The sequence below is a fragment of the Pelodiscus sinensis genome, chromosome 16 (genome assembly GCF_049634645.1).
Source record: "Pelodiscus sinensis isolate JC-2024 chromosome 16, ASM4963464v1, whole genome shotgun sequence".
In the NCBI taxonomy this organism is placed as follows: domain Eukaryota; kingdom Metazoa; phylum Chordata; order Testudines; family Trionychidae; genus Pelodiscus; species Pelodiscus sinensis.
Window position 1 is genome coordinate 31494167 of NC_134726.1, and position 23541 is coordinate 31517707.

General features: G+C 50.2%; 1 protein-coding gene across 1 annotated transcript in view; it reads left to right on the forward strand.

Annotated features, from left to right (window-relative positions):
- The window catches only part of FSCN1 (fascin actin-bundling protein 1), a 30049-nt gene extending 9050 nt beyond the window's left edge, over positions 1-20999 (forward strand). The window contains exons 2-5 of the mRNA XM_006112917.3: positions 12352-12508; positions 14859-14980; positions 15392-15559; positions 18165-20999. Coding sequence (XP_006112979.1) covers positions 12352-12508; positions 14859-14980; positions 15392-15559; positions 18165-18367 — 650 coding nt within the window. The 3' untranslated portion in view covers positions 18368-20999. The remainder of the gene's footprint in view (positions 1-12351; positions 12509-14858; positions 14981-15391; positions 15560-18164) is intronic.
- Positions 21000-23541: the final 2542 nt, after the last annotated feature.

Sequence of the window (23541 nt, forward strand, 5' to 3'; positions counted from 1 at the left end):
AGGAAAGGGTGTTGCTGCTGGAATACTTCACCATTGAGAATGATATTGGAAGACCTGTTTGACCCTGTGACTGTACAAGCGCATTTCATGGCAGAGTTTAGGCCTCCCTGTGGTACTGAGAGGTTAATCTCTCTAGCCTGTTCTGATGGCAGCAGTTGGAAAGCGTGGCAGCTAGGGAATTAGGAATCCTTCTCCCGAGCCAAGTCTGGCTTTTCTTCCTGTCAGTTTCCACAGCTGCCTTCCCTGGGGGGAGCTACAGCAAAAAGTGTTTGGGGGCTGAGAGAATTCTTTTGTAACTTAATATTCCTGATGCAGGGGGAAGAGTTGTATTGCTTCACTGTTAATGGAGCTGACGCTTAAGAATGCTGGCCCAAAGATGCCTTGATGGTGACAGGAGGATTCTGTTGTTCTGTCCAACCCAGATAGGAACATCTCTCAATTACTGTGCTTCTAAGGGTGTGAATTCTCTTCATTGAAATTTATTGTAATGCAGCAAAATACAGACCACTCCTGCTAGCTCCAAAATGTCACCAAACTATGTACAGGCAGTCCCCGACTTACGCAGATCAGAAGCGGGGGACCCCGCCGCTGCTGCGGGTTCGCTCGCAGTGTCCCTGGTCTGCTGGAGATGGTCCCCAGCAAACCAGGGGCACTGGGAGCAAAGCGTCCGGCGCCAGAGCAAAGCCTCAGAGGCGAGGCACCCCCCCCTTGCTGCCGCTTTGCTCCCTGTGTCCCTGGTCTGCTGGGGGGGGGGTGCAGCTAGTGTGCCCCCCCAGGAGACCAGGCTTTTGTTGTGGACCCTGGGGCAGAGCAGCTGGGGCGCTGCTGGTTGGTCCTGCAGCGCTGCTCTGGGCACTACTGGACCAACCCGGCAGCACCCCAACTGCTCTGCCCCAGGCATCCTGATTCAGCCACTGCTGGTCAGTTTCAGCAGTGGCTGAATCAGGACTCCTGGGGCAGAGCAGCTGAGGTGCTGCTGGGTTGGTCCAGTAGCGCCGAGGAGCGGTGCTACTGGAGCAACCCAGCAGCACCCCAGCTGCTCTGCCCCAGACGTCCCCAAGTCAGCCGTTGCTGAAACTGACCAGCGCTGACTACAGGAAGCCCGAGGCACAGTTGCTCTGCCCTGGGGCTTCCTGGAATCAGCTGCTGATCAGTTTCAGCAGCAGCTGACTTGGGGTTCTTAAGTTGAATCTGTATGTAAGTCAGAACTGGCGGTCAGTTTCAGCAGCGGCTGAATCTGGACGCCAGTTCCGACTTACATACAGATTCAACTTAAGAACAAACCTACAGTCCCTATCTTGTACGTAACCCGGGGACTGCCTGTAGTCTTCTGCACCAAAGTAATATGGGGAGTCCTCACCAGAGATCTTTATAGTGCCACACAGACTTACCACCTCTTACTGACTCCTGGTTTCTAAAGAATGTGGCATGCTCCTGTCCCCTTTAATATACTCCAGTCTTCTGCCTTCCCAGACTCTTCCTTGCCAAACTTTAGATAGAGAAGACTCCTCCTTAAGACAAGGAAGTGACAGACTTTTTTCTCATCTTCTGCCAGCTCCTCCAACTCTACTCTTTTCTCCACCAGATTTTTCACTGTGGAACTTGCCACACTCCAACTTCAAAAATAAATCGCCCAAGATGGATAACTTTCCCTTGCCTCTACTCATTCCACATCCTGGGTTGATGTAGCACCCTCCCTCCCCCGGTTTGTCTGGCCATGATCAAGAGTAGCAGCATCACTTGGGGTAATGTTCACTACTTCACACACACACACACTCTCTCCTCCCCCTTGCAACATCTCCCACAGGGCTACTGCATCCATCTGGCCAAAGGCAAGAACTTCTCCAAGCAACATAGCTTTGTCCTGAAGCAGCTCCAACTCTCTATCCACTGGAGTTCCCCAAAGATTAGTTCTTGGTCCTCTTTCCCTATTCACTTCTCCCTTGTGCCTTGATCTTTAATTAGCAGCTCCATCAAGGTTAGGAGGAGTCATGCTGATTTCCTACTGGAAATGTAGGAAGAGCAGTAATTAAAGTTTGAGGGTAATGATTTTTGCAGAGACTTCTGGGATAACACAACTGAAAACTTTCAACATAATGGGATTGCTTCTGTCTTGATGGAATCAGGCAGACTGCCAAATTTAAGGTGTGAGCAGCAATCAAGCCCATCTCTTCTCAGCCTTGATGTCTTATGCCTTTTGTCTTACCAGGCATAGACCCTTCAGGAGGGGTAAGGGTTGGGAGGTGATTAGGCAAAACTACCTGGTAGTTGGGCTTCTGATCTTTCACCTCTAAGCACATCTGGCTCAAAGCAACAATTGCCTTGCTCTGGCTTCCTGTTCATCTGCTGTCTTCCTCCCACAGTGCTTAATGAGTGCATAAAGCTGTTGTCCAGAAAGCAGCCTTAGTAATGCAGGAAACTGAACTTGCTGATTTATGTGGAAAGTCAAAAGCCACTCCTAGACACCAAGTGGGGTCTCTGGGGGATTCATAAACTGTCTGTGTGCTATCCCGAGCAATGGACAGGGATGTAGAATTTACTAGGATGTGAGCCCGAAGGCATCTAATGTTACTATATTTGCCTGCCTGTGATGACAGTAAAACCCTCTGACTGCTGACTCAGCCATATGTTCCTGGAATCTCTCCCATGTGGGGGAAGAACTTTCAGCTTCTCTTTACATTCCAGAGCCTCTAGAAGGTGGGGGTCTTTCTAGTCTTGATCAGTGTGGAGACGTCCCAGCTGGCCAAAGGTGAATGATTATATCCCTACAGTTAGCCAGTCCTTTGTGGGAAAGGAGATGACTTCTTGGTGTAGTTTTCCCCCACCCTCTTCCCCATAGCCAGCTGCTAAGTCTGTTTGGTGCTTGAGATACTTGACCATGCAACATTTCTCTAATTTTGCATGGCTGTGCCCTCCAAACCTCCTGTTCAGTCTTAGTTACAGCCCTTTGAAGCATTGTTCTGCTGGCGTGTAATTGCATTCCTTTCTGCTGAGTCTGTGTAACCTAACTCCAGCCTGGCATCTGGGGAAGGGGCTTCAGAGACCCTTTTCTCCTTTCCCACGGCCAGAGCTGTTCCCTGTTGGCCTAGGATCCTGTGCCACATCTGGTGCTGTACCTGTTAGGGAGAGCCTCAAGGGACTATGAAGTGGCTAGCTGAGTCTCAGAATGGTAGCGGGGGGGGGGGGGGGAATGTGGGTTCTGGGCAGCCAGTGCTTTGATCGACTAGATAGTGGTTTTTTTCCATCCTGTGGCCCACAGATCCCTGGGAGTCTGCAGACTGAGACATCCAAAGGAGTCTGCACCTCCACTGAACTTCTTTATGGATCCATGAATGGTAAAAACCTGTACCATAGTCTCAAGACTTGCTTAATCATTCCCACTTTAGTCTCCAGCTGGGAATGGGACAAACTTTTCCTACTATTTTTCTTGGCCAAGTACCCCTGCAGGTGGTTCCCCACTGAGCCGTAGTGCATGGGAAGCTGGACCCCCTCTTCAGTACGATTTCATGGTGACTAGCTAGCTGTTTGGCTCTGAAAATGGGACTAATTGACAATTTCCCCTACATTCCAGTTTTCGGTGCAGATCCCACCTCTGCTTAGGAGGTAGGGATGGGGAAACCGTGACTCTTTCAAGTTAACTCTAAGGTAAAGGGTTAGATGACTCTTTGAAGTTCAGTGATCTCAGACCACGTTCTGAAAAGGCCTGGTCAGTGTGTGTAGGTCAGTGCATGTAAGCAGATGTTTGTAAGGGCAGCTGGAGGAGGACAAGGCATAGCCTATTTCTCTGACCAGAAAAGAGCAGATCTAAAGAAGTGGCATTTGGAACCCTTCTCCCAAGAGCAGACTAGCAGCATTCTGCTCCCACAGGGTGAAAGATGAAGCAGGCACCAGTGGAGGGGTAGTCTAGCTCCTTGCATGTCTTGCTTTTTTTCCTCTTCAATCCAATCCAGCAGTGTCTTCCCCAAACAGAGTAAAGCATCCCTCCCAATGACTGACTTTAGATGAAAGGCTGCCAAGAACAGTGCTCCCTGGGAGCACTGATGTGCACTAACATTTCCCATCAGACACCAACACTGTAGTGGCAGGTCAGATGTGCCTGCCGCTTGAGATGCAGTGCACAGGACACGGTCCCCTTCAATCACTTGTTAGAGGATTGTGGACTGCTCTGTTCTGAACTGGCAGCTCTTAGTAGCTCCCTTTCCTTCTCTTCTCCCAGCTGGTAATAGGGTCCTTCAAAGCCTAGATCCCCAGTGGCAAGATAGGAGTGTGCAGAATGACTCCAAGCACATCTCCAACTGCAGCTGGGAGCTCTATGGAACTTGAACCAATACTGAGCTGTGTCTACAATGGCACGATCTTGGGCCAGAGCAGCCGCTCTTGCGCAAAAACTTGCTGCCTGTCTACGCTGGCCATGTGTTCTTGTGCAAGTACGCTGATGTTCTAATGTATAAAACCAGGGCTTCTTACGCTGAGCTTTTCCAGAAGAAGCCAGTGTAGACAGGCAATGTGAATTTCTTGCGCAGGAAAGCCCTATGGTTAAAATGGCCGTCAGAGAGCTCTTGCGCAAGAGAGCGTCTACACTGGCATTGATGCTCTTGCGCAAAAGCACATGCCAGTGTAGATGCGCTCTTCTGGAAGAGTTTTTGCAGAACTCTTCCACAAGAGGTGGGTTTTTTTTTTTTTTTTTTTTGCATGAGAATGTGCCAGTGTAGGCATAGCCCTGCTATTTTAAATGCCAATGGCTGCAGCAGCATATGTGGTGGGCCATGCTAGAGCTTGACTGGCCTAGATCTCAGACTAGCTGAGCCGGTGCGATCCTGACTCCCTCCTCACTTCAGGCTGGCTGGATTGAAGCTCATGGAGGAACATCGGCCTGAGCTGGAATAACTTTCAACTTCTAGGCAAGATGTGGGGAGTAGCAGAGAATGGGGTGGCGGGGTCTGCTGACTCCCACCACTGTGCACTGGCCCGGGGTGCCTTCCACTGCTCAGAGGCAAGCTGTGGAATGGCCCGTGCTGGTGGCAGCTAAATTCCAGAAAATGGGGGAGAGTGGAAAGAAGGTGCCTTTCTTTCTAGCCTTTCAAATGTGAAATGTCTTGTAGCTACCAACTGATGTCCCAGGTCTGAGACATGGGAAGGGGGCTGGATTTCCATATTTAGTTCAGGAGTTGGGACTCTGCTTCTTGTTGGCCTCCTGTTCCTGCAGTCATCCAGTCCAAGCTGAAGTGTGCTTGTAGCGAAGGAGCTGGCATGCGTGCAGACTGCTTCCCTTCGTCTAGGTGGAATCTAGCTTACCTAGAACCTGCCAGGTTGGAGGGAGAAAGGGGGGGGGGGGGGAGTTAAAGGCTCAAAGCATTGAGCAGTGGCCATCTTCTAATCTGATTGTCTCGATCAGGCATGAGCAAAATATAGCCCACCAAGCTACCAGATCTGGCCCACGGAAGCGATGGGGAGCCCCGGGTAGGGCTCTGTTTCGGTTTTAAAACGGGAAGGAGGGGGGAAGATTTAGGAGCCACCCTGCCTTCAGCACATTCCCATTGTCCAGTTTCTGGCAGAAACCGGCCAATGGGAGTTGCATGCTAGAATAACAGGCAGCTAAAAAAAAAAAATCACGCATGCCCCTCCCCTGCTCAGTTATTCATGAAGCACATGGCTGGCCAGGCTGGCTGGGAAACCTTTTAAGCTCTTCAGGCAGGCTAGTTAGGCAGCTGGTAAGTAAGTCTCTTGGCCACAGCCTGCTTCTGGCACCCCAGCCTTCTTGCCCCACCTCTCTGCCCCCCCTCCCCCACTGAACATAACCTAACCCCTCTGTCCCCTCTTATACCTGTACCCCCCTCCGACTCCAGTCTCTCTCCTGCACTCCAGTCCCTTAGCCCAAGCTCCCTTCTGCACCCAACCTCCATTCCAGACCCTGCCATCTCATTAATATCATGGGAGAGTGGAGCCTTCGACCTCTTTCCAAAATCTTGTGCACACCTCCCCCCCCCCCCCCCCCCCCCCCCCTCAATTAATCAATATCTCTCTAGCACTTGCATAGAAATCAGTGTAGGATAACTCCATTCCTCCAGAGATGCCACCAAAACAACCTTATGACATAATGCAGCCCACTTCTAAAGAGTGAAATGGTGGCACATGGGTCTTGGAGCAGGTGAGTGACTGGGAATTGGGATACGTTGGCTCACTTACCACTAAACTCTGGTGGCTTCGTCCTTGAAGCCCTTAATTTAGCCTACACATAAGATGTGTATCCAATAAGATTCTACAGACAAGGTCAGTCTGTCTTCCTGGTCTTGCACTGCAGCATGACTGTCAGAACACACATTGGACAAATGGTTCTGATCCTTCGGAGAGAACTTGTAGTGCTCAGCTTTCCCCATAGAAGGCATCCTCTTAAAAGGATCTCCATGCTGGTTCTGCAGGATGCAACGTATAGGTGAAATGCACGTTTAGTGGAACATGTGTAGCTGAACCAAGAAGAGATTTGATTCAGCTGGTCTGAGGCCCAATTCCATTCTGGGTGCGGACAAAACGTAGCCCGTCCCCAAGCTGGAATACAAGGTGCGGCAAATTGGCACTTAATCCAGGCTTGGAGCTTTACAAAAAATTGCAGCCAACTGTCCTCTGCAAATGTATGAAATGTTGCAATGTGTTATAGTTCTGGTCCAGAAACTGCTTTAAAGAATGGACAATCACTGTCAATACGCAAGTGGTTTTCTATGGCAGGTCTCTCAGACTGAGGTTTCTTTCTAGAAACGGAACAACCTGCAGTAGATCAAGCATTGGCTTCCTCTTTTACCATTGCCTACTCCGTAACAGTCTACAGCATTCTGCTTGGTTTGTTCCATAATGGAAAGGAGTGGGTGGGAGGTGTGTGTTGTGGGGGGGGGGGGGGGGGGGGAGGGGCATTCCTGCTGGCTTCACCCCCTGTCCATGGGAATTGGCAGTGGGGACTATTGTATACACATGACCTTCCCTCTACTCCCAGGTCAGCTAGATTGACGCTTTGTTTGGCAGCAAGTGGCCTCTGTGGGCTGAATCCTATTGGATCGAGAAGAACTGGTCAAATGTAGAATGCTAAACAGAGGGCCTAGACCTAGAGAGAGCAGGCTTCTCCATGCAGTTTCCTCTGGCTACTCAGCTGTAGGAAGGCTGCTCACTGCGGTTTTGTGCTGGTCTGTCTGTCTGTGAAACAGAAGCCGTGGCAGGGGACTCTGTTGCTGGAATAGGATCATCCCTGTGAATAGAACCAGTGGAAGGTGTGTGGTGGTGTTTTTTTTTTTTTTTTTTTTTTTTTTTTTGGTCAAAATACCTTTGAATGAACAATTCCCCAATCGTTGTATTAAGTCTTCCATGTAAACTACTCACAGCCAAATGCCCAACAATTCCTAAATTAAAACACTTGGGCTATGTCTACACTCGTTGCGGCTTCTATGCAAGAACATCTTGTGCAAGGGTTCTTGTGCAAGAAGTCTTGCACAAGAAAACGTACACACTGCCATGTGCGAGCTGTGCTTTTGCGCAAGAGCGCCCATGGCAGTGTGGACGCGCTCTTGCGCAAGGAAGCTCTGGTGGCCATTTTAGCCATAGGGCTTTCTTGTGCAGGAAATCCCTGCTGAGCATCCACACTGCCCGCTTGCGCAAGAGGGCTTACACCTGTTAGAGTAGCTCTTGCGCAAGAAGCCCTCTCTTACCACACCGTACTGTAAATTTCCTCGTGCAAGAGCGGGCGGGGCAGTGTGGATGCTCTGCAGATTCTTACGCAAAAGCAGGCATACTTGCACAAGAAGCTGCGTGTGTAGCCATAGCCTTGGTGTGGAAGAGGACATCCCCTTCTAGTGTGGAGGGGGAAACTAAAACCTTAAATGTTTCTGCTTTATCAAATGGAACTGAGAAATCCCATGGAACTTAGCAGGAAACCAAAACTCCTTCCATTCAGATGGCCGCTAGCAGGGAGAGCCATGATGTCAGTTATCTAAGACACACTGTGTCCTTCACACTTTGGTTGAGAGGGGGGTGTTCTAGGAGAGCGGGCAGCACCCCCCAAACTGCAAGTTGGAGTTAAAGGGATAACTGTCCTCAAGGACTATGCTCAAGCCAAGCTTTTCCTGTTCCTCCGATCTTGTACAGTCTCATTCATTCATTGGTTGTGTGAGGCCTTATTTTCTGCCCCTCCTTCCCTGAAAGGGGGAAACCAGCCAGAGCCAGCCTCTGACTCACTGCCTTCCTCAGTGTGTGGCCACTATGTATAGGCTTATTCAAGTAGACTGCCAGATGTGAGTGAGCCCCAGCTGCTTCTATTAGCCCTGAGCACAGAGGCACAAACGCCAAATGGCAGGCATGGAAAATTGCAGGCGAAGGGGGTAGTGTTAAGGAAGGACAATCTGTGTCCTGTTTCCTGTTCAAAGGTAGGCTTACAGCTGGGGAGTGTGAGAGTCCTTGCCTAAAACACTTATCCAGTCAGGACCCTGCCTCTCTCCTCCTAGAAGTTATCTGATTAAAAGACACTGTCCCATAACCTGGTAGAGCTCTCTTTCTGGAGCCAACCCCCTCTTTCCTGAGATGTTCCCATCTGGCTCTGCTAATCAGCTGGCAAAACAGATTCATGCAGCCAGCACCATAAAAAAATTTACATCCATACCCCACAGCTTCCTCTTGGAATAGGTGGGTTCCTACCCACCAGCGCCGAATGCCTGGTATTCGGTCTGCTTGGTGTGCATGGAATTGTGCTGTGCACAGCATTGGATGTGGCTACGTCGGTCACGGTGAGTGAGGTAGGTTTGGATAGCAGGTGCACCACAAGTGCCCTGGTTTTAGGGAGCAGAGCTGAAGATGCTGATTCTTCTGGGCCCCTTCACATCAGCTCAATCAGGCTAAAGTCACTCTAAACCCTGAAGGATTTCTCCAGCCAGTGCATTGCTGTGCTCAAGCTACTCTGATCTGCAAAACCACCTCACAAGCTAGTTTCCCTTAAGCCGGGGACTGGACTAGTTCCCACAAGGCTCCAGAATTCAGGGAACCAAAGGGGGGCCCTGAGACACCTGCAAGATGAGAGCTGTGCAGAACAGAGCTTGGAAGCTAGACCAGAGCATGGACATCAAGTGGAATCCCCTGGGGGGGGGGGGGGGGGCTCAAACTGCTCCTCACTGTGTGCAGCATTTTGCATTCTCTGGCTGTGGGCAGCCACACTAGTGAAACGACAGAAACGTGCCTGGATAAGTGATAGGAAGCTAATTTAGATTATGGATAACAAAGCCAGGTAAATACAAAAGTGAAACGTGCAGGTAAGCAAAGCGCTGTGCTTATTCCAGTTAATCAGTTGTAGATCAGACCTCACTGGCGTCGTCATTTAGCTAATGAATTCATGTGATTGCTCAGAAGTATCTCAACTGCTACCAGGGCTTGTTTATCTCTAACACTGCACCCATCAGCTTTTCACAAAGCGAAATTCCTTCAACCTGAGATCAGACAAGATGGGCCCAACGCTAAACTTCCATAGACCATGGTCTAGCCCTGTTCTCTTCTATCTAGACTCTAGTGGGGTTTTTAACCTTTGTATTTGGCTACCACATGACCTATCAAGGAAAACTCTACCAACTACTGTGTAACCCTCAAGGTAGCAAGAGACAGAAGACTATTGAAAAATTCTGGTCAGTTGGCCTGTGCATTTGAAGGCATGCTGTGTCCTTCCAGCTCTGAAAGTCTTCAGTTTAGCTCTGCTAACACCATTAACTTGTGCAACTGGCAGGCTTTGAACTGGGAGGTGAGAGCAGTTCTGTTCAGACCCTCCAACATCAACACTGAGTGAGTAGAAAGTCTTACAAAATATTCTACTTTATCCGATTAAAGTGAACTATGAACAGAACTTAATGCTGGCTTGGCTTTGCTAGGCAGTGGCCCTTTAAAACATGTGCCACAGAAGTTACACCGAATGCTCCCACTTCAACTCAGCTCTAGAATCTTTGTCTGGTTCAGCACTCCTCCATTCTTGCTAATGGCAAGTCACTTGTCCATAACCCGCCGTTTCCATTCTTGTCCTGGAAAAACCCTGTCTGTTTGCGGCCGCCTGATTGTTCCCCTCGCTCACAAGCATTCGCTTCAACCGTTCTCCCCGTAGTTCTGAGTCCAAAGCCCAATGGAGAGTGGCAGGTTCCAGGAATAGAAATAAGTGGTAGGTTGCTAAGCTCTCTGAAGTATGACCCTGGAATCTTACTCTGGGGTTGGCTTTGGCTCCAAAGTGCTGCTTGTGACTCACATCCCAGAAGTATTTTTAGGAAAAAAGCTGCCAAGCTTGGTGAGTTTCTCTTTCCATGCAGAGATACTTGGCCCACGCATGTATTGACTCAGCAGATTTTTCTTGAGGATAAATGCCTGTGGTCAGATGTAAGTACGGCCTCTCGGTATCGCACAGGGCCAGACTCGCTGAGTGTGGGTGCTAGGGCAGCTAGCTGTGTGTGGGTAGCAGTGTACAGGAGGGAAAGCAGTGCACTTTTGCACAGGCACAGCAGCAGGGCGACTAGCATGATAGGCCAGATAGTGTGGTTAGAACTACGGGGGAGGTACAAGCAGCATGGTTAGAACTACGGGGGAGGTACAGGCAGGTGTGGGGAAGTGCAGTGGGAGAGGAGTAGGCTGGAGAGTTGGCTCTAGGGTGAAATGCAGAGGGGGAGTCTCTAAGCAGTATGCTGAACTTCTAGTTTTAAAACAGGGCAGGATACTAGGCTAATCTAGGCCAGTTGAAATTCTTGACCTTTTCCAGCAGGCATGGAAGAGTAGGTAGTGTCTTGTCCCATCTATGTAGTGTTACAGGATAGGACCAGGGTGAGCAAAATACAGCCCATTGAGCTGTGTCTGGCCCACCAAATGTCTTCCTCCAGGCCAGAGGAACATGTCCCACTGCCCTGTGGGGTGCTCAGGCAGTCGGCTCATGGGAAGCACCTTAGCTTGAGGCTGCTGGCAAACATGTTTCTGCACTGCCCCAGCCCTCAGCACCATAGTCCACGCTCCCATTGGCCAGTTTCTATTGGTACTGTTTGCAGGTATGGTCACTCCCTTCCTCCCCCAGGGCACACAGATATAGGGCCACCATGGCATGCGGGCAGCCTGAGGGCACTTCCAGTCAGGAGTTGCCTAGGTTGCCAGCCAGATCCTGCACCTGGGACCTCCCTTGCACCCCAACCTTTATACCAGAGCAGAACTCCTTCCTGCACCACAAGCCCTACTCAGAGCTCCCTCCTGCACCCAAACTAGGGATGTTTTCAATATCGTGTAATTGAATCATGTAATCACATTAAATCTTAGCAGTTACACAACTATTCAGTAGTCCCTGCGGGGGCAGAGCTGGCAGCCAGTGCACTCCTGGCCCTGCTCCTGGGGTGCCCCCTGTCACCCCGTGCTGCTGCCTGTGTGGGGGTAGATAGGTCTGCAGAGCTGAAATGTGCCTGCCTGAAAGCCAGCTCCGCACGCATATCCGCTCCAGCTTGCCCCCTTCACCCTCTGTGCTGCTGCCTCTGATACAGAAACAGCCGGGGAGGGGGAAGGGGAGAAAGTATTTGTGGTCAACAAAATGTACTGATAGAAACTGGGCTACACGCTGACACCCCTAACCCAAACTCTGTCCCAGACCCCACATCCCCTCCAATAATATAATAGAAAAGTGCAGCCTGTGACCAGGTCCCAAATTCTGTGGCCTCCCTGAAAACCTTTTTGCCTGTTCTGACCACAATGACTCCAATTCTGAGCCTAACCTGAATTCTGTCCTCCCTTGTACAGTAAATGTCTGTTTCATCCATACTGCAGCTTGACTAAAACGTGCACTCACTAACGCTACAGATGTGGTGGAAAGTCAGATGGGAGAGACTAATCTTATACTAGGGTGTGGATTGAATAGTTTAGCTCTAATCTCTTACACATGGAACATCTAGGAGCCAATTGTAACTTCACTCTAGTTTTCATCTGACAGGCTGAGAGGCGTGCGTGATTTTGGGGGATTATTGCAGGCTTAGCCAAACTGTTCTTTGGCTCCAAACTTCTTTAGCATCCAGATAAAAATCTTTGTCTGTTTTGCAGAAAGCCTATGCACTCTGGACTAGCCCAGCCGGGGGGGATTCACTTAAGTATATGCAAATGGCTGCAGAATTTTTCAGTAGAATGTGCCCAACTTTCTACCTTGCTGCTGATTCAATTATAACGTGGAAGGATCTTAAACACGTTACACTTCTGCGTGAGGGGCTGTCCTCGCATTTGCTTGCTCCTTTGTCCAGTCTGAGCTGGACTAGGTTGTTGGGGGTGGGGCCAGTCTCAGAGAGAGGGAGCTCCATGCCACCAGACGAACTTCCTGACTTTCTCCTCTAGGGATGGACCTTTCAGCCAATCAGGATGAGGAGACTGACCAGGAAACCTTCCAACTGGAGATTAACAAGGACACCAAGAAGTGTGCCTTCAGGACCTATACTGGGAAATACTGGACCCTCACCTCCAACGGCGGGATACAGTCCACTGCCTCAGCAAAGTAAGTCTGAAATCTCTTGAAGTAGGCAGGGCATTCTGCTTGGTGGATGTCTCTGGGGCTGAAGAATCCAAAGCTCTTGTCTTGTGTGTAGAATTGTGGCACCCTGCGTACACGGCTGTTCTAAGGCAGCTCTGAGATCCCAATGTGGGGGTGGAAATGCCAGATCCAGGGTCTAACAAAACAACTGGTAACCCCCAAGATTGTCCACCCCCATGGGAGGCTGAAATGCCGGTGTCTTCATTTGCAACTACAGATGCATTCGAGGGGCGCACAGGCAAAATATGCTGCTGAGGTGAGGGTGCATGGCCCTACGAGGGTGGCCATACCATGCCTGGTAAAGAGGCCTCTTTAGGTGAAGGCCTCAACCCTCTGCAGGCGTCGCCTTTAAATGACTTGGTCTAAATGGCCTTTTTGGAGGGGTGGAGGCAAATAGTAACTGTTGTCCATTGTTACGTATAGAGACCACCAGGTGGTAGCTGAAGCAGTCACCTTGCCAAACTTCAGAGGAGGCTGTAATAAGGCGCTTCAGAGGCCAACAGGAATGAATAATCCTCTGATGGTTTTATGTGAACATTGGATGTAAATTACAGGTTGGGGTGGGGAATCTTTTTGAGTCGGGGCCACTGACCCATGGAAAAATCAGTCAAGGGCTGGGGGTGAGATGAAAATCACTCTATGGTCTGGCCCCCAACCAAGGAGTGGGGGGGGAGAGGGGAGAAGCTCCAGCCCCATGTGGTGGTGGGGGGGAGGGGAGGGAGGGAGAAGAGACGTCAAGGCTCAGGTCTTATTCCCAAGGTCAGACCAACTCTTCTGGGGGACCTGGGGCTCAATCTACTAGCCCCACAGGGCTCTGGGAGCAGGCTCAAATGAGGGATTCATTGTGCAGGAGGGTGCTGCTGGGAAGCAGGGTATGTAGGGTGGGGGGGTCTGGGCAGGAGGTGGAGTGTGGGGGATGGAGCACCCTCAGCCTCACTGGCTAGACCTAGCCCATGGGCCATAAGTTCCCCCACCCCAGATACCTTATTGCTTATAAATATAGTCCTGATTAGGCTGCGTGCATGCCCTTGTAGCACAGCTGGCATTCCAGAGAATGACCACTGTTAGGTCCTCTAACAGCTGTGCCATCTGCACAGGCCCTACTCCATTCCCCCCCCCCCCCAAAAAAAAATTGGGCATTCCCACCTTTCCAAGCAAGATCCCAACATCCTGTGTCCCTTTCCTTGTGCCCCAAGACTCCATGCAGCAGGCTTCATCCATATCTGTGCAGCAGAGTCTTGGTGTGTCTGAAGCTAGGCCTGATAAATAGTGGTGCATTTGGCCATATGATCCACCCTTGCCAAAAATGAGTGTTGGTGCATCAAGTGGGACATTGCACTACTTTGGCTAGTCACATCAGACTGATTTAAACCCTGCACAAAGCTGGAGGACTCTGGGCCCTAGTGAAGGGCCACAGCCGGCCTTGCAGGCAACACTCTAGGCCATGGGATTCATGGATAAGTGTTTCATTGCCCTTTGTAACCAGCATCCAAGGGGATGTGGCCTCCCTCACGTGCCAAGGAACATCACTCTCCTAGCAGGAGGGTCGTTCTGACTTCAGGGGAGAATTTAGACAGAGGAACTAAAATCTCTAGGCAAGTGAGCCTGAGATTCTGTAACAGCACTCTAGAAACCTCTCCTAGTAACACAATGGACCAGCCATCCCTGTTATCCACTTCCAGTTAGTCTTCAAGCACTGCTTGAAGGAATCCCCTTTGATTTCATAATCTTTAAACGGCATCTGGACCTTGGGGCATCCATTCATTTTGAGTGCCCCAACAGAATGGAGATTCTGGAGTCTTATGTCTAGTCTGGAAACCTAAAGTAGATCTGCAAAGATGCCTGCTCCCTTTCCCCCTACCCAGAACATCTTCCTGGGCACACAAGGAAAACCTAAATAGCTGCTGTTTGGGACATGCCAAGGCTTTTGCCCTGTTTAAAGAAAATGGAAGCCAATGTCTAGGGATGAGCTTAATTGAGCCTGCCATTACCAGGGCTCAGTGAGCTGAATGAAGGTGAACGTAGCCCATTGCCAAGATTATAGTCTGCTCTGCTAACTGCTGGCCGTTCAGACCTAAATTGCCCAATAGGTGGTGGGGATTATCAGCCTGAAAAAGATGCTGGGAGGCTTGGTGGACTTATCGCAGCATCAGCTGGCCTGGCTGGCTGCATAAGCCTTTGCAGAATAGGCTCTTCTGTGGGCCCCAAGCTACATGCTGCTCTTCTGTCTGGAGGAGAATGGTCTCTTCTCCCTTCCTCCCCCCATGTGGCTCCTGCCTTCCCAATGGCTTGTTTGCTCTCTTGGCTGCTGCAGGAACGCCAGCTGCTACTTCGACATCGAGTGGTGCGACAAGCGCATCACCCTGAAGGCAGCGAATGGCAAGTATGTCACGGCGAAGAAGAACGGGCAGCTCGCAGCCACTGTTGAGGCAGCAGGTGAGGTTGCCTTGGCCTCAGTAGCCTAGTGATTTCTGGGAAACCAAGGCTGGGGATGATGCCGGGAGAGCTATAAACCTTGGACCTTGTTGCTTGGGGTATTCTGTGCTGCCCTCCCTTGCGTGTTTCAGCATGAAGGTGGTGAGCAAGAGAAATCTCCAGGGTGGCTGTCTCCTCCCCTGGTTCTGGTGGACCAGACTGGAGGAGATAAACTGGTTTGACGTGAATTCCCTTGGCGGCTGTAACCCATCCCGTCTAATCTAAAACTGTGAAAGGCTAGCTTGGAACATCTTAAAGGGCAGGGGTAGGTGATGGTGGGTGGGGACCCCCAAGCGGGATCTCCATGGCACACCTCTCGTGTTAATTAGCCAGGTACCTAACCCCCCTTCCCTCCACCTTTCTGCTGGGCAGGTGAGACAGAACACTTTGTGATGAAGCTGATTAACCGGCCAATTATTGTCCTTCGTGGGGAACACGGCTTCATTGGCTGCCGGAAGGTGACTGGGACCTTGGACTGCAACCGTTCCTCCTATGATGTCTTTCAACTGGAGTTCAATGATGGTGCATACAATATCAAAGGTCAGTCCTGCTAGCATGCAGCCTTGGTCCACCTGCTCTTCATATGGTAACATGTGACCAAACGATCTTCCATGAGCGTTGTTAGCTGTGATACTCACCTAAGGGTTCACACCTCTGAACGCCAACAGCACAGACCAAGACACTGGCACCCTTCCATAGAGCAAAATACCTAGGCTTTTTGGATGACTCTCTTCTGTGGTTAGGCCCCCTAGAATTACAAAGTTAAGCAGTCAGATCTGGCTGAGAACCAGTGCTTTAGAAAGCAATCGGGTATCATTCCTGGGAGTAGTCTGCCGTGAGTACATCTAGATTACTGTTTAGTTTTACAACAGGCTATATTAAAAAGTGCTAGCAAAATCAATATGGATGAGAACCTTGTACCATGATTAGCTTACACTGCTATCTATTTTATCATTGCATGATAAAAATGAGTACTGAATTACTCGGTGAGAGTGTGCTGTGACACACTTATGTAACAGTTGTGGTTTTTTAATGTAAATGGGGGATATGCAAGGAAACTCAGGCTCCTGAAAAGGGGTACAGTAGCCTAGAGCTAGTGCTGTAGTGACAATTGGCTTTCTACTTGGCTGGAGTGGCCTCAGTCAAGGAGACTTCTTTGTGCTCGGCTCTGGTTTCTCTGTGACCAACCTAAGCAGTGGCAATTCTGGTGCATTTGAGTCAATCATCCATAAAGCCTAAACCTCCTTGCTCTTGTAAATGCTCTGCCGCAGGGCTGAGGGACGGCTCTGTGTTCCCACTAGTCCTTGGCCTCCTGGAGACTGGCAACAGCGCCAGCAACCAGACCGTTTGGACCACATTCAGTTAGCGTAGTGGTGGGCCACCTGCATCCCATTTGGGTTCTACACTTGGCCAGTGAGACAATTTTAGTCGTACCCCTGTGCAGGGTTGCCAGACTGCACCCAGAAACCAGTGGCAGGCTTTCCCCCCTACTGGTATTTAAAGTGGTATGCACATAAAGCTCAGGCAAATGGAAGTGAGGCGTGTGCTGATTGCACAAAACCTTGACTAGGAGAGCCGTGTGCTCCCTCTGCAGCTAATCAAAGCGTGGCTACCATTAAATTGGCACATCCCATAAATTCTAGCTACCCAAGCACAGGTAGCAAAACTACCCTGTCCTGAGGTAAGTCCATCCCCCCAACAAGTTGCACAGCTTCCCATTAAGTGCTGCCCAGAGCCTCATGGCTGCAGCAAGGGGAAACTTTCTCCCTCCCTTCCCTCCCCCTCCTCCCCCCCCAAACTCTGAAGCTGCAGCAGCTGAAGGAAAGCGGCCCTTCCTCACCATCCCACCGGGGAGCCACCCAGGTAAGTCCAAGCCCCACCCTGAGCTCCCCAGCTCAGAGCACCTGCCTGCCCCTAATGTCCTCATTTTTCTCCCCACTCCGCCCCTGACAACCCCAAAGCCCGTGCCCAGAGCCTGCACCCTGCTCTTATACACCAACTCCGGCCCAGAGCCCCCTCCTACACTGAGCCCCTTGCCCCATGCCTGCCCCACAAATTTTATGTGCGCCAATATGGAGGTGATGCAGGCACATCACCTCCACAGGGTGGAAAATACTAATGAACACTGACCTGGAGAGACCACACCTTAGTTATGATGTCCGGAGGGTCACTCAGGCAGCCTGCTCGCTAGCCTCGGTTGCCCATGAGCTTGCATTTGCCTCTGGATGGGGGCGAGTTGGTCCCTGCCGATGAACTTGGGCTGGAGTCACTAGGAGCAAGATGCTGAGTTGAGTGTTGGGTTGCCTAGCTGCTGCTCCTCCCCACGATCGCAATGACTGCTGAGCCTTGGGGGTCTTGTGTCTGCCCTAAGTTGTCAGAATCCAGGGTCAGGAAGCAAGCACAGGAAACAAGCAGGCTGGCCTTGAGCTGCAAAACTGGGTTGCCTTTCCAATGTCCGAAAGGTCTGTGGATATTCACCTGATCTCTAAACTGAGCCCCCTTTCCAAGGAGCTGGCTACCACAGAGCCTTCTCTCACTCCAGCACGGTGGATCACAGCTCCGTGGGGATTGTAATGCTCCCCCACCCAGTCTGAGACTTCACCACACACCCCTCTCCATTCAGCTTAGTAACTGGCACAAAGGGAAAAGCTTGCATTGGGGGCTCTCCACTGTCCCCAGCATATCATGGGTGTGGGGGACAAGTGTTCTCTACCCTCTGGTGTCTATTCCAGACTAGGGATGTAAGCGACTAACTATCTGATAAATATGCTTATCTGATATTCAACTGGTCACTTCTCTTCCCCCCCCCCCCCCCCACTGCCTCTGTCGCAGAGCAGCAAGGGAGGGGAGCAGGAGCTGGTGCGGGGGGGGGGGGGGGGAGGGGAAGTAGTCTTAAAAGCCAACCCCCCTCCTCCCCCCCCAGCACCATCTCCATGGGCAGGGGCTCAGCAGGGAACTTGTGGCGCTTCTGCCTTTGAAATGTAGCAAGAGCAGGGCTCAAACAGTGCCCCCTGCTGGCCCTGTGCTCCCTGCTTTTGAAATGTACCTTGGCATTGACTATTCACTTAGTTGATTGAACGTCCTTATTCCAGATGTCACTCATTTAGGTCGTGGCTCTTCTTCTCTGTCCTCACACTCTCTGCAGATTCCACTGGGAAGTACTGGATGGTGGGGAGCGAGTCCTCTGTCACCAGCAGCAGCGATACACCCGTGGACTTCTTCTTTGAGTTCTGCGACTATAACAAAGTGGCTATCAAAACCAACGGCAAATACCTGAAGGGTGACCATGCTGGCGTCCTCAAGGCTTCCACCGACGCAATCGACCCCTCCACTCTCTGGGAATATTAAATGCACTTTAGCTCCACCCTTGCCAATTTTTTTTGTTTGGTTTCTCTTTTCTCTGTAAAGGATTTTTCAGACTGGCTTGCTGCTCCCTCCTGCCATAGAATCCAATGTCACTTGTTGGAGGTTGGTCTTCCTTAACTCTTAAAACTGGATATAACGTAGGGAAAAATGCAACCTGTCTCTCTAGAGCTAGTGGTGTCTTTCCTTGGGTTTGTGTTGGGCTTGGAAACTAGTTGCCATTCTCCACCCTAGCTCTGAGCATCACCTATGTCGTCCTCTCTCTTCCCCTAAACTTAAAGGGAATAAGATCACCTCTGCTCTCTTGTCCACTGGCGAAATCCATGCTTTTATCCAGCAAAGACTAGCTTGAACAAAGCTGGAGAATCTGCTAGTGCCCAAGACCCATGATGTTTGCTCAGATCAAGGGAGGGAGGATGGGTTACTTTGAATCCCTGTTTCTGCTATGATTAAAATCTCAATAGTTCCAAGCATTTGGGGAGGGGGGGGGGGGGAACCTTTTCTCTTTCTCCATTTGGTTTGACCGATAAATCACTTTGGTCCCAAGTGGGGGGCAGAAGAGGTAATCTAGCTCGTCTGCCCCTCCCTCTTCCCCCCCCCCCCCCCCCCTTGCAATCAAAGGGCTGGCTTCAGCCTGCAGCCCAGAATTCAGCTGCAGGATTGGCAAGCTTCGCTCTCGGAACTTGAAAGACAGGCAGGTGGGCCATCTAGAAACTCTCCTAGGGCCGGCCAGTCTAGAAAGCTTCAGACACCCATCAATAGGAGTCCTGGCTTTGTCAATGGAATTTACCTTCTGCCCCATTTGTGCTTCAAAATGTTGAAGGTGCTTTTTTCAGCAGGTTTAGCACTTCTCACTGAAGTGCAGCTGAGAGGCTCATGAAACTGCCTTAGTACTAATCCCAGATTCCTGGAAGGGGACAGGGTTTTTCCTGGCTATAAACAGATACTGTGGCTGGATTCCCCGAGCTAAACTAGTAGCGACCCTCTGGCTTGCCACCATGTACAACCATGACAAAGCTTCTGCCAGCCAGGTAGGGAATCTTTTTTCCCCTGTGGCTGTTCAAAAGGGTTGGTGGAATTTGAACAGGGTACCTTGTGGTGAGCAAGCTGTTGGAGCTTGGAACCTTTTCCTTTCCCAGTGTCTTCAGGAGGAGGCGAGGGAGCCTGGCACACAGCAGGACTGTGCCCCAGCAGCTGCCATATCTGTGGGTCTTTTTTGCCTGACCAAGAATTAAGTCTTCAGGGCTACAGGAGCCATGTAAACTGGCTGACACTTCTCATTCCCTGGACAGTGGCTGGAAGCAAAAATTGCAAATCTCAGTTTAGAGTAGAAACCTTATTAGCAACTTTTGCACAGTGGTATTTGTTCATTTCTTCTCTCATGCCCTACTGGAATCTCAGCCCCTCACCACCCAGCAGCATGGCGGTGAAGTGTGTAATGCCCATTTGTAGAGTGTAGGTCTGATGCAGCTATTTCCTCTCTGCCACCTCGGCAGGGGCAGGAGGACTAGTTGGTTTCTCTGACCCAAGTGCTTACGTCTGCATTGATGGCATGAACACTTAGCGATGTTACTGGAAGCAGAAAGGACCAAAACAGTGTTTTTTAAATGTCTATTTATATATGCTCTCCGTGGCACTATGTTATCCGCTGTCGTCTGCATTAGAGTTATAACAATGTGTGCATTTGTAATAGATGATGCTAAACGTCTCTTCAGGGTATCAGAAGGCACTTTACCCTTTGAGGCTTCCCCGGGGGTGGAGTTCTACTCTCTCTGACCACCCAAGTAGCCTTTTTTTGTGCTTGGCCAACCTGATGTTCCAGCTTTGGGGGGGAGGGAAACAAGATAGGTGGGTGTATTCCAACTCTTAAGGTGCTGCATCACCACTACAGATTGCTTTCCAGCCATGGGCTTCAATGGGTCCATCCCAATTTCCATGCCTTGCTAAGCTTTGAACCATGCCTGGTGCTTGTGGCTTCACATTTGTGCCAAAACAAAGGGCCGCTACCAGTGGCTAGTAGCAAGGTGGGGTGGGGGTGGGGTTATCAGCCTTAAAACCTTGTTGCCAATATATGGGCTCTTACCATAGGAGCTTGGTGCTAAACTCTCTTCAGAGAGCAACTGCAGCCCCCAATCTGAGTGGGGATGGGATGGGCTCCTGACCATTATCTCTGCTCTCATTTTGATGTCTGGACTCTACTCTGGGTTCATCTTTTCTTTCAAATTCAGGGGTGATCTTAAATGTCAGACTTGTAAGGTTAAAAAAAAAAAAACTGTCCCCAAAGTGGATTCTAGAACCTCTAAAGAAACAAGTGGCCTGCTGAAATCCTGAGACTTGGCACATCCTGCTTGCTGGCTTTGCATCCACGGTGTTCCTCCTTTCCCCACTTCTCGCTGCGGTTTGACCCATGTAACTCCTACTTGGGCTTCTTCCATGTGACAGTAGATCAAGAATTTTTCAGTCTCCTTTCTCGGGTGTCGTGGCTTTGGAAACATCTCATTCTGAAATTTTGTTAACAGTTTTGGTTTTTTATTTTTTGTAAGTGCCATTTGTATAACTTAACTAGCTTGAAGTGGAGAAACAGACAAATAAAAACCTGCATTTGGAAATGAGGAAACTGGTGAGCACTTTGTTTGTGACTGTGATTCTGTGGTTTGTTTTTCTGCAACATGCAGTCGGAATGGGCTCTGGTAGCTAGAGTTGCCTTTATTTAGGACCAAGATAGAGGGGTTGGCACACAGAAATGGCAAGTTTCATGCAAACTTGCTAAATAGCAGATACCACCAACTCATCCTGCTGGGGGTCAGAACACATGAAGTCAATGTCTATGCTATGTCTTGTTGCTCAGGGGTGTGAATACCCTGCCCCCCCCCCCCCCCCCCCAATGACAAGTGTTAGCAACAAAGGGCTGGAGAGGACAACACATGGTCTGCAGGAGCTCAGTGGAACACATTGCTGGGTGCGCTGTGCAGACAGGAGGCTGGGTCGTTAACAGACCAGCCTAACACTGAGCCTATCTTGCTTCTGTTCAGACCTGCCCTTGGCTATGGAGAACCTTCAAGGCCCAGAAGGAGTCCTAAGTAGAATCCAGCTCTGCTACCCAAGTAACTGCCTGGACTAGACCTCATTGTATCCTTGTGCTTTTGTCCAGCTGCTTAAGACCTTCTGTTTTGCCTTTAGGAGTCTAAAAGACTATTTAGGTCAGTGATAGGATGGAGGGGAGAAGGGTACTATTGCCTTGTTGGAGGTGGACTCCGTGTGCAAGCACACCCAATGGCTGTAGAAGAGTAGGAAGGCCACTAGGTAAGTCTCACCTGCAGGGGAAACACTCCAAGCTGTCATGTTGTCTAGTCAAACACATGGCAAAGCTTAGATGTGGGAGTAATGCCAACTCAGCCATGTGTATGTGCCAGTAAGGCCACCATGTTGCTCAGCATGAGCAGGTGGTGATGGCCGTGTAGTCACCTGTTCTGCCCTTAATGCCTAATTGTTGATTCTCTGACATGGCCTCTAGCTAGAGGCCAACATCCATCTGTAATGCACAACCACATCCCCTCTCATCACCCCAAAGCAATCACTGGTACTGCCAGCTCTGCAAAGAGTGCTTTAAGCCCCCCTTCACTTGACCTTGGCTTGCATCCAGTGGGTCCTGGACCAACTGTTCTGAGCAGAGAACTCATGCTAGAGGGGAAACTCCCAGCCAGGTGGGAGCAGGGTACAGCAGCCTAGTGTTAAGGTTTATTGGTTTAGGGCATTGATGTGAGGGTGAAGAAGTTTGATTGGCTCTGGCTTGTTGCCTGTTCCTTTTGCAAGGTCTAACAGCTGACCAGCTCTGCTTCCTGTTGGCTGCCCTCCCATTGCCCCCCATGCTTAAGTTTGTATTTTTTAAGTTTAAGTTTAGTTTTTTTAGTTTCTTTGTTTGAATAAAAATAATGTCCTCTGAGTATTCAATAAATGTTTGCTTTAAAAAAAAAATTCCCTGGGGTGCACACCCTAATGCAATGTGCTGTGCACACAGGTCAGAACTAGGTTTTTGCCCACAAAAGCTCATGATACTATAAAGATTTTGATTAATCACTAAGGGTACCACAGGATTATTTAAGTTACTGACACCACTACCCCTCAGTAAGAGCAGGAGTCTAGAGGAAGAATGACTGTGTGATACGGTCTCTCCTCCACCCCCAGAAGCACCAGGGCAGGGTTTCATTCCAAGCTTTAAGCCTGTAGTATCCTGTGTCTCTTGTTAGAGCAGCTACACCCTCAAATGCAGAGGCAGGTTTTGAGTCAGTGCAGAGACTTGTGTGGCTGTTCACTTCTGCAAAACTCCCTTCAAATGAGGGCTTCAATTCAAAGCACTCAAGGCAGTGTTTTGTAAACCATGTTGGCAGTTGGAGGTGTGCTGTGGAGAACAGAATTAAAAATGGCTGCCCTAAAAGGCCATTTCCCTGACTTTGGGGGGGGGGGGGCTCAAAAAAATCCTTGGTGTTCCTCATTTAAAAAAAAAGTTTGGTGTTCATTGGTGTTTAAGTTTAAGAAACGCTGCTCTAAGGGCCTGCCTGCTGTGGCCTAGCACCTCATGTGCCTGGTGCTGTTAGAGGTGCCCCCTCCCCCCAGCCAGTACTACCTGATCTCATGGGAAAAGCCACAAATGGCTTTTAACCTGCTGTGGTGAGTGTGCAGCCTTTTCCTTTTCCTCCTGACACTAAAATACAGGCAGCGCGGGGCAGAGGCAAGAGTTCCTCTGAAGCAGCAATAGCCTTGCTAAAGCAGCTGGCTCCTAGTAGCAGCTCGGTTGGCTGAGGGCTGCCCTACGCAGGCCATCGGCCCCCACGTGGTCCTGCTCACCAGAATGTCCTACACAAAAGGCTCTTGTTCTAGTCCCATCCAGTTACCTGCCCCTGTGTAGCCGGAAGCTGGGGAGGTGCAGCCAGGAGGCAGGGAGAGGGTGTGCTCAGCCAGGCTGTTCCCCAGCTGTAGAAGCAGCTTTTTGTGCAACATTTGGGGGAGCTGCAGTGAGAAGCTCCAGGAAGCCGCTGGACACATCCTGGGGCTTAGCTCCTGGGGCAGCCAAAGCAGCGTGCAGGGGAGAGAGACTCAGAGCAGCTGACAGTGAAAGGGTCTGGAAACAGGCATTTCTTAGCTTGGCTTTACAAAGCCAC